The following is an 18,182-nucleotide window of genomic DNA, read 5'->3' on the forward strand; positions in this document are numbered from 1 at the left end:
ATAATCATGTAATTGATTGTCAATGTTTTAAAATGTTAGATTTCAAATTTTAATTTGATTTTTTAAATTTAAACATGAAGAATGTAATCTATTACATTATAATGGTAATCGATTACCATTCACTTATTTTGGAAAATAAATTATCAAAAGTCACAATTGAGTGATTAGTTTTAAAAAGAGTCACAATTTTAAAAGTGACTAGTTTCTAAAAAATTAACAAGAGTCATAAACTTTCAACGTTATCAAATGATTATAAATATGTGATCATGACACGAATTTAAATAGTTTAAATAGAGACACTCATTCCTTTCATTCTAAAAGATTTATTTCATTCATTCAAAGCATTCTTCTAAGAGTTTTTGTTCAATACTTTCTTTATTCAAGAAAAGTTCATTGGCCAAAAACTTGTGTTATTATTTTTTTTCATTCCTTCTTCTTCTTGCCAAAAGAATTCAAATGACTAACCGCCTGAAATATTTTTTGTTTTCCCTTACAAAGATTCAAGGGACTAATCTCCTAAAAATTCTTTGTCTTAACACATTGGAGGGTACATCCTTTGTGGTACAAGTAGAACGTAGAGCGTACATCTATTTGGGTTGTAATACTGAGAACGAGAGGGCACATCTCTTGTGGATCAGTTTAAGTGGAGGGTACATCCACTTGGTTATTCAAAGAGAAACAAGGGAGGATACATTTCTTGTGGATCTTTGCTTGTAAAGGATTTTACAAAATAAATCTTTTGCTTGTTCAAAGAATTTTAGGTGTTACTCATTTTAAGTTGGTTTACAGGCATGAAACAGTTTTGCCTATAGAAATAAATCTAAATTTGATTTGAATTCAAAGACAACGAAATCCCAGTCAAGACTATTGGGATATGATGTATGACAAGTGGAATACCTTAGACAAAGAATGTTTAGTCGCCCTAGAAAACATTATTCATAAAAAAGAAAATGTTACTAAACAATAACAACAACAACAACGCCTTATCCCACTAGGTGGGGTCGGCTACCTGGATCAACTTCCGCCATAATGTTCTATCAAGTACCATACTTCTATCCAAACCATTAATTTCGAGATCCTTTTTGATAACCTCTCTTATAGTCTTTTTGGGTCTTCCTCTGCCTCGAATTGTTTGTCTTCTCTCCATCTGGTCTACTCTCCTCACTACAGAGTCTACCGGTCTTCTCTCTACATGCCCAAACCACCTAAGTCTATTTTCCACCATATAATAAAAAGGTCTAGAAAAAATCTTTTTGAATTAGAGACTTAGTGTGGAGAGTTATATTACCAATGGATAAGAAATCCAAAGTTCTTGGTAAATGGTCGCCTAACTGGGATGTACCATATGTTATCTAAAAGGTTTATTCGAGAAATGCTTATGCAATTTGAGAAGTAAGTACAAACAATTATATTAGTTCGATAAATGGAAAGTACCTATAAATATACAGGTCAACCTACAACTGAAATAAATATTCATATAACGTAGAAATTTAATGTGTTATTTGTTCGAAATGAGATTACATGAATTGTAAAATATCAAAAAGAAAATAATGAAATATTGTTCAGGAGTCTACAACGGATGAAGATTTAGCAGAACAAACAAAATGACTTCTCTTCAGTTCATTGAAAGCTTCGATCCAAGTAGATAAAACGTTCATTGACTCCTTTTGAGCAAACTTGAGTTGCCTGCGCTTCTCAAGAGGGCTTTTTTAGCTCTTACACTATGTCTTTAGCATAAAAATAAAGAAAGTATTTATTCTTCTGATAAGCTTCTTTAGTAAATCGATGTTTCGTGAGCTTGAGATGAACTAAACAAAGTTCATCTTGGATAGGTTTGAGTCTCGACAAGAGATCTTCCTTCTTGACCAATTCTTCTTTAGGCTTCTCCATTTTCTCAATTGGTCCTTGGATTAGCATGAGATTCTCTTTGGCTTTTTGAAATTCCTCTCAAGCCTGAGTTAATTTGTTTCGATCTTGCTCTATAGAAGATTCTATTTCAACAATGTCAATAGTATGTTGACTATGTAATTGATGAGCTTCGAAAGCATTATTGAAGATATTAAGGAAAGATTCTATTTCCTTTTGAAGTTCATCCATTACTAAGTCATTAAACTTGAAAACCTCATTAATCAATTATTGAAGTTGAGATTTGTAGTCTGGATTAGAAAGAAAGTCTTCAAGGGATAAATCGAAAGCTAGCCTTCGAAACTTTGCCACAACTTCATCAAAATGGGTAAATGGCATGTTGTGGCTTGATTTATAAGCTTTTGATGGCATTGAATCAGAAGACCAAACGTTGATGAAGGCGAATGAATTAGTATTTATTGGATCTACTATAGTCGTAACTAGAGTTTGTAATACCCCATTTTTCATAAAATAAATTTTTTAAAAAAATTATTTAAAAATAAATAGAGTTTTAAAAAAATGATGAGGTTTTTATAATTAAATAAATAAGGAGAAATAACTTTATTAATTAAAATAATGGTTTGAAAGAAAATAAAAATGATATTTTATTTATTCATTTGATAGGAAATAAAATAGAATTTATTTTTATAAGATAAATAAGTAAATAAAAGGTCCCATAGTACTCTAGCTATAAATTGAGACATAATAGGTCACTTTTTACATTTACGACATGTCTTTGCGCTCCCTTCCTCTCAAATATGTTTTCACTTCTTCTTTTCCCAAAATTCTTTCTCTTTCCCGCATACACTCAAACTTGTCTCAGTAAAACAATGATCATAGACTCGTTGAACATTGAATTGTTGTGAAATTTGAATGCGTGGAAACCCTAATAGAGAAAATAGAGGAAAAGCTTGAGGAATCTTAGGGAACTGCTAGAGACGTGCTATCATTGCTGAACTACAAATATGAGCCCTCTTAGAGGTAAGAGACGCACTATCATTGCCGATCTACATATGTGAGCCCTCTTAGAGGTAAGGGATGAGTTTATCGCAATTGGGGTTAGAATGAACATGTGTAGGGATCCTTTGGAGATCAAAGTGTGGTTTATTTTGGAATTAAGGAAAAGAACATGATTTAATAGTTTTATCATAAAGTTGCATGATGAATCTAATTGAGTAGGACTTTAGCCCACAGGCAAGTTTTGTGTCACTAGATTCATATATTGAGACATGATTTGCATTGGTAAAACATGGCATTTGTTTAGTCTCAAATTTTCTTAATGAGCATGTGTGTTTGTTTGCAGTTTCACAATCTATGAATATTTCTTGTGACCTTCCCATTTTGAAAGGTGATAATTATAAGGTTTGGAAGGAAAGAGTTCTCCTTCATTTGGGCTGGATGGATATTGATTATGCTATAAGGAAGGATGAGCCACCGGCTATTACTGAAACTAGCGAACCTGATGCTGTTGATCTTTATGAAAAGTGGGAGAGATCTAATCGTCTCTCCATTATGTTCATAAAAACTAACATATCCGCTAGTATCCGGGGTTCAGTTGACCAGCATGATAAGGTCAGAGATATTTTGAAAGCCATTGATGAACAGTTTACGACCTCTGAGAAGTCGCTTGCTAGCACACTCATTATGCAATCCTCTTCCATTAAGCTTACTGGAACGAGGGGTGTGCGTGAACATATCATGTGCTTAAGGGACATAGTGGCTCAGTTGAAAACCCTGGAAGTTACCATGTCTGAATCCTTCCTGGTACATTTCATTTTGTGCACCCAACCTCAACAGTATACACCCTTCAAAATCTCCTACAACACACATAAGGATAAATGGTCTATTAATGAATTGATGACCATGTGTGTTCAAGAAGAGGAGAGATTGATAATGGAAGAGGGTGAGAAGGTAAATTTGACTACTTCTACTTCTGGAAAGGATAGGAAGAAGTCTGTAGGCACCAATAAAGGAAAGATTCTGACTCAACCAACAATTAAAAAGGAGTCAAAGTGTTTCTTCTATAAAAAGAAAGGACACATGAAGAAGGACTGCCCCAAATTTAAAAGTTGGTTTGAGAAGAAAGGTACACCGTTGACTTTCGTTTGTTATGAATCTAATATGATTAATGTGAATCATAATACATGGTGGATTGACTCTGGTTCTACAATCCATGTTTCTAATACCTTGCAGGGTATGGAAAGCCTAAGGAAGCCAGTGGGAAGTGAGCAGTGCATCTACTCAGGGAGTAGGATGAGCTCGCATGTAGAGGCCATTGGAACGTGCGTCTTAGTTTTAAGTATTGGCTTTAAATTACATTTGGAGAAAGTTTTTTATGTTCCTAGTTTCTGTAAAAACTTAATTTCTGTTTCTAAACTTGCACCTTTGGGATTTTATTTTAATTTTACAGACTTTGGTTTTAATTTACTAAATAAATATGAAATTATTGGTTGTGGTCAATTGGTCGATGGTCTTTATTCGATTGAATTGAAAAACGACGCTACTTCTATGCACGTTTCTGTTGGGTTAAAACGATGTATTGTGAATGAAGAATCCTCTATGTTGTGGCACCGGAGATTAGGACATATCTCTATTGATAGAATCAAGCGATTAGTAAATAAAGGAGTACTTAGTACTTTGGATTTCGCTGATTTTGAGACTTGTGTAGATTGCATTAAGGGTAAGCAAACTAACAAGTCTAAAAAGGGTGCAAAGAGGATTTCTAATTTATTAGAAATCATACATACAGACATATGTTGTCCAGACATGGATGCAAATAGTCTGAAATACTTCATAACCTTTATAGATGATTATTCACGATATATGTATCTCTACTTACTTCATTCTAAGAATGAAGCTTTAGATGCCTTTAAAGTTTTTAAGGCTGAAGTTGAGAAACAATGTGGAAAACAAATTAAGATCGTGAGATCAGATAGAGGTGGGGAGTACTATGGTAGATACGCAGAGGATGGACAAGCACCAGGTTCATTTGCGAAATTTCTTCAAGAACATGGGATTGTTGCCCAATACACTATGTCTGGTTCTCCGGATCAGAATGGTGTGACAGAACGAAGAAATCGAACCTTATTAGACATGGTGAGAAGCATGAGGAGTAATGTAAAGCTTTGTCAATTTTTGTGGATTGATGCTCTTAAGACGACTGCGTATATATTAAACCGAGTTCCAACCAAGGCTGTCTCAAAGACACCTTTTGAGTTATTCAAGGGTTAGAAACCAAGTTTGCGACATATACGCGTTTGGGGATGCCCGTTTGAAGTAAGAATTTATAATCCACAAGAGAAGAAACTAGACCCTAAGACTATTACTGGGTATTTCATTGGATATGCTGAAAGGTCTAAAGGGTATAGGTTCTATTGTCCATCCCACAACACTAGGATTGTGGAATCAAGGAATGCAAAGTTTCTTGAAAATGACTTGATCAGTGGGAGTGATCAATTTCGGAACATTTCTTCTGAAAGGGATCACTATGAAGCTGAAACTTCTGGGACAAGTAATAGGTTGGTAGTCATTCCCACCCCTCAAGTTAAAATGGGTGTTAGACAACTAGTGATTGAAGTTCCACAAGCTGTTGAAAGTGATCATGTAGATCAAGTTGTTTGTGAGGAACAACATGATGATACTGAACAAACTGGTGAAGAACCATTTGAACAAGTTCCTCAGCAAGATGACCAAACAACATTAAGAAGATCTACTAGAATAAAAAAGACAACAATTCCTAGTGATTATGTAGTGTACCTACAAGAATCTGACTACAACATTGGAGCTGAAAATGATCCTGAGACGTTTTCACAAGCCATGAGTTCTAAGGAATCAAATTTGTGGTATAATGCTATGAGGGATGAGATGGATTCTATGGCATCTAACCAAGTTTGGGATCTCGTTGAGTTGCCTGTTGGTGTAAAAGCCATCGGATGTAGATGGGTCTTCAAAACAAAGAAAGACTCAGAAGGCAACATTGAGAGACATAAGGCAAGACTTGTTGCTAAAGGATTCACTCAAAGAGAATGAATCGATTACAGAGAAACCTTTTCCCCTGTATCTAAGAAAGACTCTCTTCGAGTAATTCTGGCATTAGTAGCTCATTTTGATCTTGAGTTGCATCAAATGGATGTGAAAACGGCGTTCCTGAATGGTGATCTAGAAGAAGAGGTTTGCATGAAACAACCTGAGGGATTCTTATCTAGTGTTGGTGAGCACTTAGTCTACAAGCTTAATAAGTCCATCTATGGATTGAAACAAGCTTCCCGCCAATGGTATTTAAAATTTCATGAGGTCATTTCTTCATTTAGCTTTGAAGAGAATGTCATGGATCACTGTATATACCAGAAGGTCAGTGGGAGTAAGATTTGTTTCCTTGTATTATACATAGATGACATTCTGCTTGCGACTAATGATAAGGGTATGCTATATGAGGTGAAACAATTTCTCTCAAAGAACTTTGATATGAAGGATATGGGAGTGGCATCTTATGTCATAGGCATAATGATCCATAGAGAAAGATCTCGAGGCATTTTAGGCTTTTCTCAAGAAACCTATATCAACAAAGTTTTAGAGAGATTTAATATGAAAGATTGTTCACCAAGTGTAGCTCCCATTGTGAAGGGTGACAAACTTGCTTTGAGTCAATGCCCCAAAAATGATTTTGAGCGGGAACACATGAAAAATATTCCATATGCTTCAGCAGTTGGAAGCCTTATGTATGCTCAGGTTTGCACTAGACCTGATATTGCATTCGCTGTTGGAGTTTTGGGAAGATATCAAAGTAATCCAGGTATTGACCACTGGAAAACTGCAAAGAAAGTGATGAAATATCTTCAAGGAACAAAGGATTACATGTTCATGTACAGACAAACTGATTGTCTGGAAGTGATTGGCTACTCCGATTCAGACTTTGTTGGTTGCGTTGATTCACGAAGATCAACATCTGGTTATATTTTTATGTTAGCTAGTGGAGCTGTATCTTGGAGAAGTGCCAAACAAACCTTGACTGCTACTTCCACTATGGAGGCTGAGTTCGTTTCTTGTTTTGAGGCTACCTCGCATGGTGTATGGTTGAAGAGTTTCATATCTGGCCTTAGAGTTGTGGACTCTATTTCTAGGCCATTAAAGTTGTATTGTGACAACTTTGCTGCAATGTTTATGGCTAAAAACAACAAAAGTGGAAGTCGAAGTAAGCACATCGACATCAAGTACTTAGCCATAAGAGAACGTGTTAAAGAAAAGAAAGTGGTCATTGAACACGTCAACACTGAGTTAATGATTGTTGATCCCTTAACTAAAGGCATGCCACCAAAGAATTTTAAGGATCATGTAGTACGAATGTGACTTGGTTCCATGATGTAATTTCATTGTACGTACATTTGTTATTTTCAATGAAACTCTTATTCAGTTAGATATTTTCTCATATCGTTTTGTGCACATATTTATTTATTTCGAGAAAAATCATTCGGTTTAGATATAGAATAAACATATGGTTTATTCATTAAGTTGAGAGCTAGTGTTGAGAAACTCGATATATTGTGGTACATGGAAGATACTACTCATCATTAGAGGACCTATCGCCATGACTCATATATTATGTTTCTTGTTATGGTTGATGTTGAGTTAAATGGACCAAGTGGGAGAATGTTGGAAGCCCACGTTATGTGCACGTTGCACGTTCCTTTATATTTTATTATTTTGGAAAAATTTGTTACTTCTGAATCTGGTCCATTTTCCATCCATATTCAACCCATATCTTTGCAAATATATTTGCAACCACCTTTAGTAACAAATCACGTACCCATCATTTATCTCACGTACTGATAACTTCTTATCTCACGTCTGATAACTTCCTATCTCACGTTCTGATAACAAGTTGAGAGCTCTGTGATGGACAGACTCTATAAATAGGATGAGGTGCTTTCAGTTTTGTATCACCAAACTCACTTCTCTATTCAGAAAAAATACACCATCTATTCAGAGTGAGTAAGGGTTTGGAAGAACAAAACTGTCTTTTAGGTTCGTGTGTGCGCCGCTTCCCATTCAATTTGAAATGACTAGAGGTACGCTCTTAATATTTTTAATTTCCGTTGTTTGATCTAAATATGTCATTTTAATTGATTTGTATGTTTAGATCAGTATATGTATATTTTACATAATAAACTTGTTTAGTAAAAATCATTCGATTATCATAATAATATATTCTTTTAAAAATAAATAAATATAATTTTTACTATTAAACCCACGAGGATCAACACATTTTGATATTTTGGTTGGCATATTATCTATAATGTTCGGTTCGCTTGACAGTAAGAGAAGTTATATTTGGCATTCGAACCAATCATTTGGTCGGTCTCTCAGATCTCTGATGCATATCTTTTTGTGCTTATGATGCACTCTTTTTGGGTTGAATTATAGTGTTGGAATGGTTTTACGCATGATAGTTACATAGGAGTCACATAGTCAGAATTATTTATTTATCCATGAGGTTTTGATTGGTGTTCCAAAGTCACACGATATCTATGGCTGTGATGGGTGGGTTTTATTGGTAGATCATCCTTGGTTACTTAATATTTATAGGATCATTTGTATATAGGTTTGGATACTCTGTGTGTCCTACGCATATTAATTCAAATATCTATGCTTATTAAAATAAAAAAAAGTGCAGTATGTGTACTTCTATTGGATGATCCTTTTTTTCTGTTGAGTCTTCGGCTCTAGTGCGTATTTTTTGTTCTCTGTCTACTCTTTATTCTGTTTTAGAACACCAAAAGGCTTCCAAAACGGTAAATAAGAAAAAAAATGAAACGGTATAATTATGAATATTATAGATAATGAAAAAAAAATATTAAAAAGAATGAATCTAATGTAGTAAAATATGTCGTTTAAGTCTTATATTGATTAATAAATAAGCTACTGCTCCAAATACTATACATTGCAGAGGATTTGCACTCATAAGCACAACCAAACTATACTCATTTTATAGGAAATTTATTAAAATTCTAGGTGACTTGAGACACACATAAACTTGTCCTTTCAACATCATTATTTGATATAATTCAAGATTTTTGTCAATTTATCAATTTTTTTTCTAAAGATGGTAAAGTGAGCTAGGCCAAGCGCTTACTCAAGTTCACTTCACTTGACCTATCAATCCGTGGGATCATAGGTGGAGTGGGATGAGTTGGCCCCATCCTGCTCCTACTTATTAAACTCTTTAAAAAAATAATATCTACATGAGTACATTAAGGTTTCCAAAATCAAAAATTCAAATTGAAATATAGTGTGATTGTTTTTTTTTTTTTTGTGTGATTAAAAGTGTAGATGAATTAAGTCTTGGGAGAGTTCACCACGACCAAGACAAGCCTCAAGGTTCAAAGAATGCTTATAGAGGTACATACAAATTATCCACCAACAAAATTCTCACATCGACAACGAGAACTGAATCCACGTTCGTTTAGTATATGAGCTCATTTCTTACAATATAATTGATGTTATAATAAATTTAAGCCACTAAGTCAAATTCATTTTTTTTATTAAAATTTGAAGGACTAGCTCATCAATCCACCCTTAAGAGGAGTGGGTAAAGATGCCCAAGACTCAAGTTCACTCCACTTGACTTATTAACCTGTGGGACCATAGGTGGAGTGGGATGGGTTGGCCCCATCCTGCTCCTACTTATTAAACTCTTTAAAAAAATAATATCTACATGAATACATTAAGGTTTCCAAAATCAAAAAATTCAAATTGAAATATAGTGTGATTGTTTTTTTTTTTTGTGAGATTAAAAGTGTAGATGAGTTAAGTCTTGGGAGAGCTCACCACGATCAAGACAAGCCTCAAGGTTCAAAGAATGCTTATAGAGGTACATACAAATTACCCACCAACAAAATCCTCACATCGACAACGAGAACTAAATCCATGTTCTTTTAGTATATGAGCTCATTTCTTACAATATAATTGATGTTATAATAAATTTAAGCCACTAAGTCAAATTCATTTTTTTGTTAAAATTTGAAGGACTAGCTCATCAATCCACCCTTAAGAGGAGTGGGTCAAGATGCCCAAGTCATCCTAACTATACTTGATTAGCTCACCTTGTTTCCTTTTGTGTCTATTGAAGGCGAAACAAGTCCTTTTTTTGTTGAAGGCGAAACAGGTCAAAACAAGTCAGGCTAGTCCATATTGAGGAAATAAGTATTTTCTTCATTTTAGACCAACAACATTTTATTAATAATTAGTTTTTGAGACTGTTTTGCATGGGTTAAATCAAATATGTAAAATTTATTATCATAATTTTTTATTAAATATATAAATGATCCTCATAAAAAAAACCCTTAATTAATTGAAAATACGATTGACATCAATCAACGTACTTAACATAATAACAATAATTCAATAACACATAAAATAGTATTAAATAAATATAATACTATAATTTTATCAGACTAAAAATTAAAATAAAACCTATTGTTAGGTTCTAATTAACATTCAAAGTAAACATAAAAATTTAAATCAAATATGTCATAATATTTGTGTTTAAATTTTAATAAAATAACATTGTCCATATTAACAAGTTTACACTGAATAAAAAATAAAATGACAATTAATATAATATAAATTTACGAGAAATTAAGATATAAAAATATAAATTAGTAAAAGTCACTAAATTATATATTTTATAAGAAAAAAATAATAATCGGTAAAATAATTTATATCAATTTGTGAACCTTAATAACTATGATTTTTATTTATCTTTAAAATATTTTAGATTCAATTTAAAAAATAAAATAATAATAAATTTTAAATACCGATTAACTACACTGGTTTAGTAATGATTTTTACCAGTTTTGACCAATTCTCAAATGCCAGATTTGTTATGGTTAATTGACCAGTTCTGAGCTAGACTAGTCGATCCAGTTAGTTCGGTCCAATTTGATTTTCAAAACTATGAAACCTGGACATAATTGCATTCAATATTTATCTCATGATATCTTTTTTTTTTTTTTCATTTGTAGGAATTGAACACATGGAATTTACAATACTCACATCCTGCTCAAGTAACAAAGCTAGACCCCTTTGATAACATTTATATCAACATTTTTATTTTTTTTCTAAACATATCAACATTAAAGCAACAAAACATGTAACAAAGCACATTCCTCTCACCAAGGGAGTCAACTCAGTTGGTTACAAAAGGTGTGCGAGTGTTATAAATCCCCTTATATTGTGTTCAATTCTTACAAATAAAAAAAATACGTCCCTCTCCGAAAACAACATAACATTTCTATCTCAACCGTCAATTTGAGTAACTGAGTTCAATTAAATATATCTCCTCACACAAACATGCAACACCATTTTGATTTACACAATTTATCATCTTCTCTCCAGAACAAAATTTAATCTTCACATCATTTTATCAACAAATTCATGCAATGTTGGCATCTAATATCTCTATTTTGTTAGTATACAATGATATAATCTGACCATGTCATGTTTACTGTGCCCACGGTAGTGCACCAGGATAAGGAGTTGGTCCACAATATCTGAACAAGCCTTCAATTTCAGGACACCCATTGGGATAAGGAATTGACCGATGAAAAGGGTCACGCTTTAGTTTCTTGTGATAAAGTGAGCCTCGACATCCATATGGATCTACTTGGAACTGAGTTCTAACCAATTCCTCGCCTTTTAGAGCAGCTGCTTTTGCATTTGATGTAGCAGGAGTGCCGGCATAGAAGAACCTTGATTCTGGAAAGCTGATCGCAGATCGGTGTAGATGCGCAAATCTGTTTTCCTTGAAATCATAACTTACAACCTGATTCCCAGATTCAACAAATTAGATTGAAGACATGCAACAAATGTGTAAGGAAAAAAGAGCGCAAGTAATGTGTATGACATCAAAGTCGCCATCATGCAAAGGTCTAAATGCAACGATAAAAGCCAAATAAAATTTGTTAGTCCACGGGGAACACATATTTATATGGTGCAATTGATCCAACCCAAGGGTGAGTGAGGCCTAAACCAAATTTTAAAGTTTTGTTTACTGTAAATGAGAGAGCTATATGTTGGACCTTATTGCCAACATATGTAGAACTTGTCAAGAGTGTGGCTTTTTTACTTTATAAAAACAGTTTTTTTGTTAGTGGGCTTAAAGCACAAGCTTTAGGCCCACCAACAAAATATTATATACTATTAGTTTTTATAAAACAAAAAAGGCCTCACGTGTTGATAAAAAAAAGTCACATATGTAGGTAAAAAGGCTCTACATATAGGTTTTTCATTTAAAGTAAAAAAACAAATTCTAAAATTTGCTTTAGGCCTTGTTCACGGTTGGGTCAGCCCTATTAGATACCATAAAAAAATCTCTTTCTAATACATTCTCTATGATTGACTGAAATTTATTAAAAATCACCAATTTTGATGAGTCTAACTTCTAATTGAAAGAGAGAATCATTAAATAAAAAGTGAGACCAATCAAAATCGATGATTTCTAATAAAGTTTAGCCAATTATAGAGTGTTAGAGAGTATCCTTAGCATCTTGATGATGTCAATTAGCTTTCTCTAATGATAGTATTACCAATAAGAACAAGAACTACAACATGTTCCTCTTTCCGGTTTCAAATATAAGCAAAAAAAAAACTAATTCACTAAGAAAGTTGGTAAAACAACATTTAATTGCACCAATCTCAACTAAAAGATAAGTTATTTCTCTAAACTACCCTTCATTGGAATTTGATATCAAGAATAAGGAGTTATTGACAATGAAAGCAGTTAGGAATCAAGAATTGAAATGAGAAAGAAAAGAAATGATTTTATTGACTAATAAGAAAAGAACAGAAAATAGGAGAAAAACTCTCCTCCAAGAGTTTTCCCTTCACAAAGGATTTCTCCTTTCACAAAAAGTTAATGCTCAATTTACAATGACAACAAATCTCCCTCTCTCCTATCTTCTTCCCCTATTTATATCTAATAAACCCCTCTAACTAACTAACTCATTAGTAGTCTGACTATATTAACTAACTCTTCATTCTTCTTATATCCTAACAAAAGCCCCATTAAATGAAGGGTATTTTAGAGATGGTCTCATTAAATAAAGTAAAATTAGTTAAGATTTGCTTCTTTTCTTTTGTTGACAGAAAGAGATTTGCTTATATTTAAAACCAACATTCAAGGCATTTTATTTTTGCATATATTTGAAACCGGAGGGAGTAATTAATATTTAGGCAACAAGGGGAACCTACACAGGATTATTAAAGACAACTCCATGCTAATTGGGAATACAAAATGATAGACTTCACATGCTGTATCTGGTCCTGCATACGCTGTGTATGCATATATAGGATCATTAAAGATAACTCCATCTATATGCTGTATGTGCATTACTGCATTAGTAACACATTTGACAAATTAATTCAGAGTATTTCTCAGCAGCCATTACAAAAATGAGAGCAGTAAAAGATTACCATGCAACAAAGTCTGGCCACAGATTTCAATAAATTCATTTTCTTCTATTTCATTTACTTTAACCATTCCATGAAAATATTGACATTTTCCATCTTTATACGAAAAGAATAGAATGATTCACAACTCGGATAAGGAAGGCTTACATACAGTTATATTTTGGGGATAGGTGCCAGTAAGCTCCCGGAAACGACAAACACTAAATAGAAGGTTTTCAAAGCTGTCCCGTGCATGTTCCTCTGTAAGTGCTCTCCATTTCACACTTTCTTCCTTACCTACACAAACAACCCAAAAGAATGAGATAATTTCGGATAAAAGCAGTTTACTAAGGAAGTATAAGTAAATAAACTAAAGGTGAAACATTATGACATCCATATCAACACCCTAAGAAATCTGAGATAAATGATGCAGACAAGATTCATCAAGCTAAGATTGCAAAGTTACAGTAAAAATTTGAGCAGCTAAGGATGTGGGATTCATTAGATAAGCATTAAAATTTATAAGCAAAGAAAAGAAGCAATTTTATCAGTAACATAAAGCATGATACAAAATCAATGAATACAGCAATGATTCTATATCTATATTCATACGTTAGTAGGACCATTGCATAAACTAGTAATCAGAGTACAAGCTGTTGAAACTAAGGTTCTGTATCTCTTCCTAAATCATAACCAAGGCCAAGAAGAAAAAAATTCTTACAAAAGAAAGTCCCTGTCTGTGCCTTCCTTTCTTTCCCTATTTAAAGGATATTTCCCATGATTTTTTGTATGCTTTCAAATTAAGAAGTTAGACTCAATAGAATGAGTATACTCAAGATGCAGCATTAAAATCAAATGTTGGAATTGAAGCTGCTATCTATAAAGTCAACTCACAGAAGTTGCTTTCAAATCACAGAAGTTGGAATCAAATGGAATGAGTATCAGATATTGGAATTGGAGTTGCTTTCTATAAAGTCAACTCATCAAACTTTCAAATTTCCATGCCTAATTCATGCACTAATCCTATTTATGCATATATACATGACTTGTAAACAATAAAAGAAATATTGTATAACATGAGAACGACAAAAATAATTCTGCTAAAAGTTAATAGATGATATTTTAATTGTAAATTTCGGCCATCCCATGAGATATGATCTTGTTGCTCATGATAAAAGATGACAATAAGTCAAGAAAACAACAATTCAATTTACCAATTCACATACATGGGTTGCAGAAGTGCAGCTCAAGACCAGCTCAAATCCTTTGCTAATCTATCATGTTCAATTATCTTTTATTATGACAATTTATAATTTGTTTTTGACTTTTCACACATTCATGTCTCACATATTGAATGATAAGCAAGACAGCAACAAACTACATATCCAAAGCAACCGTGCCAAACACATGCCAAACAATATGATAGAACTGGATCAGAAATGATAAGAAAATGGAAAATTTATTCGAATGAATCATATCAATCCACACTTTGCAGCTCAGAGGAGATGAATTCATAAACTGGAATGGACAAGACAAAATTACTGAAAAACAGAAAATATAACCCAGGTATTCTACAGACCTGGACTCCACCAACTAATCCAAATCTTACATACCCACTAACACCCCCCCCCCCCCCCCCTGCCCCTGCCCCCTTTTTATCTATTCCAGACTTCTCCTTAATAGAAATTACTGTCTACTGGACAGTTACAAACTGTCTCTCTCCCTATTTATTCCTCCTCTCTCTTTATTACAATTATTTGCCCACTAAACATTTACTGCTGTGAATATTCCCTCCGGACCAAAACTATTGATGTTTAAGGTTAATGCACACAACTTAAGAAATATTTAATACTACTCACAAACTACATATTTACTACTCCAAAATACCCTCAGGAGAAGTTGTGGAATAGATCATAATTATCTAGGGATATATGTGAAAGAAACTAATTAATGAGACTTGGAATCTGTAAATCATCAATAGTTTTGGAGAAAAAAACAAAAGTAAAACATCCATAGTTTTGGTCTAGAGGCAGTAAATCCTTATGACACTAATATTTTCTTACCACTCTTCCTCTCCCTGCTATAAACCTTCTTAATGGGTGGTTTACTAACACAATAACAGTACAATCAGGCAATTCTATTCTATTCCCTCTACTTTGGTAATGCTTCCTAGCCTATAATCCCAAACAATATAGATTGAGCAGGCATTGAATCTCACAAACTAAACATTTACTTATGTTAATAAATCCTTATGACTCTTAACATTTTGTTACCACTCTTCTTATTCCTGCTATAAACCTTCTTAATGGGTGAATACCAGTACAATCAGACAATTCTATTCTATTCCTTCTCCTTCCCAAACAATGAATTTTCACCAATCAGACAATATGCTGCAATGCAAGTGCCAAAAACAGTTACCATAACTCACCAAACCACCCTTTGGAATCCGCAACAGCCCAGTAACTCTGTGCCTCACTGCGGGGTCCGGCGTCTCTCCGAGTCTCTCCCCCACTGAAGAGCAGCAAAGCAGAGTCATCCCTTGCCACAACCTCAATCCCTTCATGAATGTGTGTCACAAAAGTGGCAGCTTGGCCAGGATTCTTCTGATAAGACTCCAAAAACCAAGAATCCTCCTTCTCAATTTTTCCACAACTACTGCTAGTGTAAATGGAATGCCCAGCAACCATCACAAGGTTCTGAAGCTTTGAAAAAGGGTAATCATCAAAGCCCATGTCAGATTTCACATAACCACCACTCTGCACCCCATATTGGGTTCCATACAAGGAGAGAATCATGACAAGTGTGAGCAAAAAGGACAAGGCTAGGAAGAGACCCATTAGAGGGTGAAGCTTGAAGAAGTGATGGAAACGGTTCCCAAATGATTTGATCATTCTGAGAAGGTGAAAGGGCGAATTTTTCGGCTTTCGGGTTCGTTTTATGGCGGTTCCTGATTCTAAGTCGAATTCGGTTCTTGGGTAAGCGGGGAAGGACTTGGGGGCTTGGGATCCAAAAGGGTAATTGTTCATTGTAATTGAAGGGTTTTCTATGATGTGGGAGAGAGAGTGAAGCGAAGCAAGGGAATCATTGGATCGCAGAAAGTGATCAATGAGGTCACATGGAGTAGTGAGGGGCGAAAGTGTGGTGATGTTTGAAGGCTCCAATGATTCACAGAGAGAATTGAGTTGAAGGATCTGAACTTGGAATGTGACAAAATAATAATGACAATAATAAGATTTAGAGGAAAAGTAATGGAAAATTGTGTAAGTTTTGGTTTTGATGAGTGAAATTGCAACGACTTGTTATTCCAGCACTCTGCGTGGAAAGGGCTTAGGACTTTGGAGATGGAGTGTGTTGTGGAGGAGGATCCAGAAAGAGATCCGGATTCGGGGGATCAGTCTTGGTCTGTTTGTTGGTACTTGTTTATTTTTTTATTTTGGAAAACCAATGTTAATATAGTGGGAGGCTACTGCTATAAGTATATCCACTAGGGTGGGTGACCCAGACCAACCACGGATTAACATTATTTTTGAAATTTTCGTATAAAATATTTTATATTTATAATTTTTTTATTAAACTCTGTGTTACAAATTATCTAAAGTTTCAATTTTTTCTTATTAAAATTTAATTTGATATATTAAACCATTATTGTTGAATATATTATAGAAGAACTTAGAAGATGGATGATGAAGTCAAATTCACTTAAACATGGTATGTTACGTGCTTAAGTCAGCTAAGCCGGAGAACAATCTTGGATTCACTAGAAGTCCTCACTTAAGTCCAAGTATGAAGGTACTTAAGCGAGACAATCAAGTCAATGGAAGGACACAAAGACCTTACTTAACTGCGACGTGTGTTCTAGTGAGGAGGGTCAAAAGTTGAAAAGTTTAAAGATCAAAAGTGATGAGAACCAACTAAGGAGCATAGACCTTGAAGCAAAGCATGAATTTGATGGACTAATCACAAGAGTGTGTCCTAAGCAAACGGTGAATAAAGTCTAATCTGAAATGGAAAAAATGAATTCGTAACCCAAATTGGCCAATTGCTTGAGGAATAAAGAAATAAACTTCAACCCATTATTTTGATAAAAAAAATCCAAACAAAAATATTGAGCTCAAATGATAAATAAGATTTATTCTTAGATTTTTTTTTTTTTCAAGTTAGCTCATTTTCCTTATTGACCAATTTGGGTTTGGGCTTCCTTTTTTTTTTTTTATTTCAGATTAGGCTTCATTCACAATTTACTTAACACGTGCTCTTATGATTGGTTCATCAAATTCATGCTTTACTTCAAGTCCATGCTCCTAAGTTGGTCCTCATCATCCCCTCCTTCTTTGAGTGAATTCGACCTCAAATTGAAGCCATCGACACCTTCAACACAAGAAAACAAAATCCTACTTCTAAAGAGACTTGAATTTCTTTAAAAGGGCTAATATCTTATTATTTATATGCTTACCTATCCATCCTCTTGGATCAAATACAAGGACAAGGACACTACCATACAATATTAAATGTGAATACTTTCCTCTCTTGGATCTTGGAAACTTTAGCACAAATTTCATAGCCAAGTGAACATGATGCAAATTATGAACAAGCAAGGACATCTTCAAACCATGAACATAATATTTTTTAAATTTATCATTTTTATGCACAATACATCTACCAAAATACTTGAATGTTTCATGTTTCATGTAAGTTCCAAAGGAAAATCCATGCAACATTACACTTTCATCATGAGTTCCTTTAATCAAAGAATCAAACAATGAAGATTTAGGCACACAAAATGCACCATCTTTCAACATATACTGTTCATGCCTATAGAACTCATATTTTTT

General features: G+C 33.9%; 1 protein-coding gene across 1 annotated transcript; it reads right to left on the minus strand.

Annotated features, from left to right (window-relative positions):
• Nucleotides 1-11,093: 11,093 nt before the first annotated feature.
• Nucleotides 11,094-16,790, minus strand: LOC114380734 (uncharacterized protein C57A10.07-like). The gene is made up of 3 exons (XM_028339763.1): nucleotides 15,779-16,790; nucleotides 13,523-13,647; nucleotides 11,094-11,725 (listed from the first exon to the last, which is right to left on the minus strand). Exons 1-3 carry the CDS (start codon nucleotides 16,374-16,376, stop codon nucleotides 11,405-11,407), a joined length of 1,044 nt encoding a protein of 347 aa, XP_028195564.1. The 5' UTR covers nucleotides 16,377-16,790; the 3' UTR covers nucleotides 11,094-11,404.
• Nucleotides 16,791-18,182: the final 1,392 nt, after the last annotated feature.

This window comes from Glycine soja, chromosome 13 (assembly GCF_004193775.1).
Source record: "Glycine soja cultivar W05 chromosome 13, ASM419377v2, whole genome shotgun sequence".
NCBI classification, from domain to species: Eukaryota; Viridiplantae; Streptophyta; class Magnoliopsida; order Fabales; family Fabaceae; genus Glycine; species Glycine soja.

Coding starts and splice junctions, on each gene's coding strand:
- LOC114380734 (XM_028339763.1), bottom strand. CDS start 16,376: ATGAACAATTACCCTTTTGGATCCCAAGCCCCCAAGTCCTTCCCCGCT. Junction 13,648..15,778: donor GGATTCCAAAGGGTGGTTTG/GTGAGTTATGGT, acceptor TTGTTTGTGTAG/GTAAGGAAGAAAGTGTGAAA. Junction 11,726..13,522: donor CCTATCCCCAAAATATAACT/GTATGTAAGCCT, acceptor TCTGGGAATCAG/GTTGTAAGTTATGATTTCAA.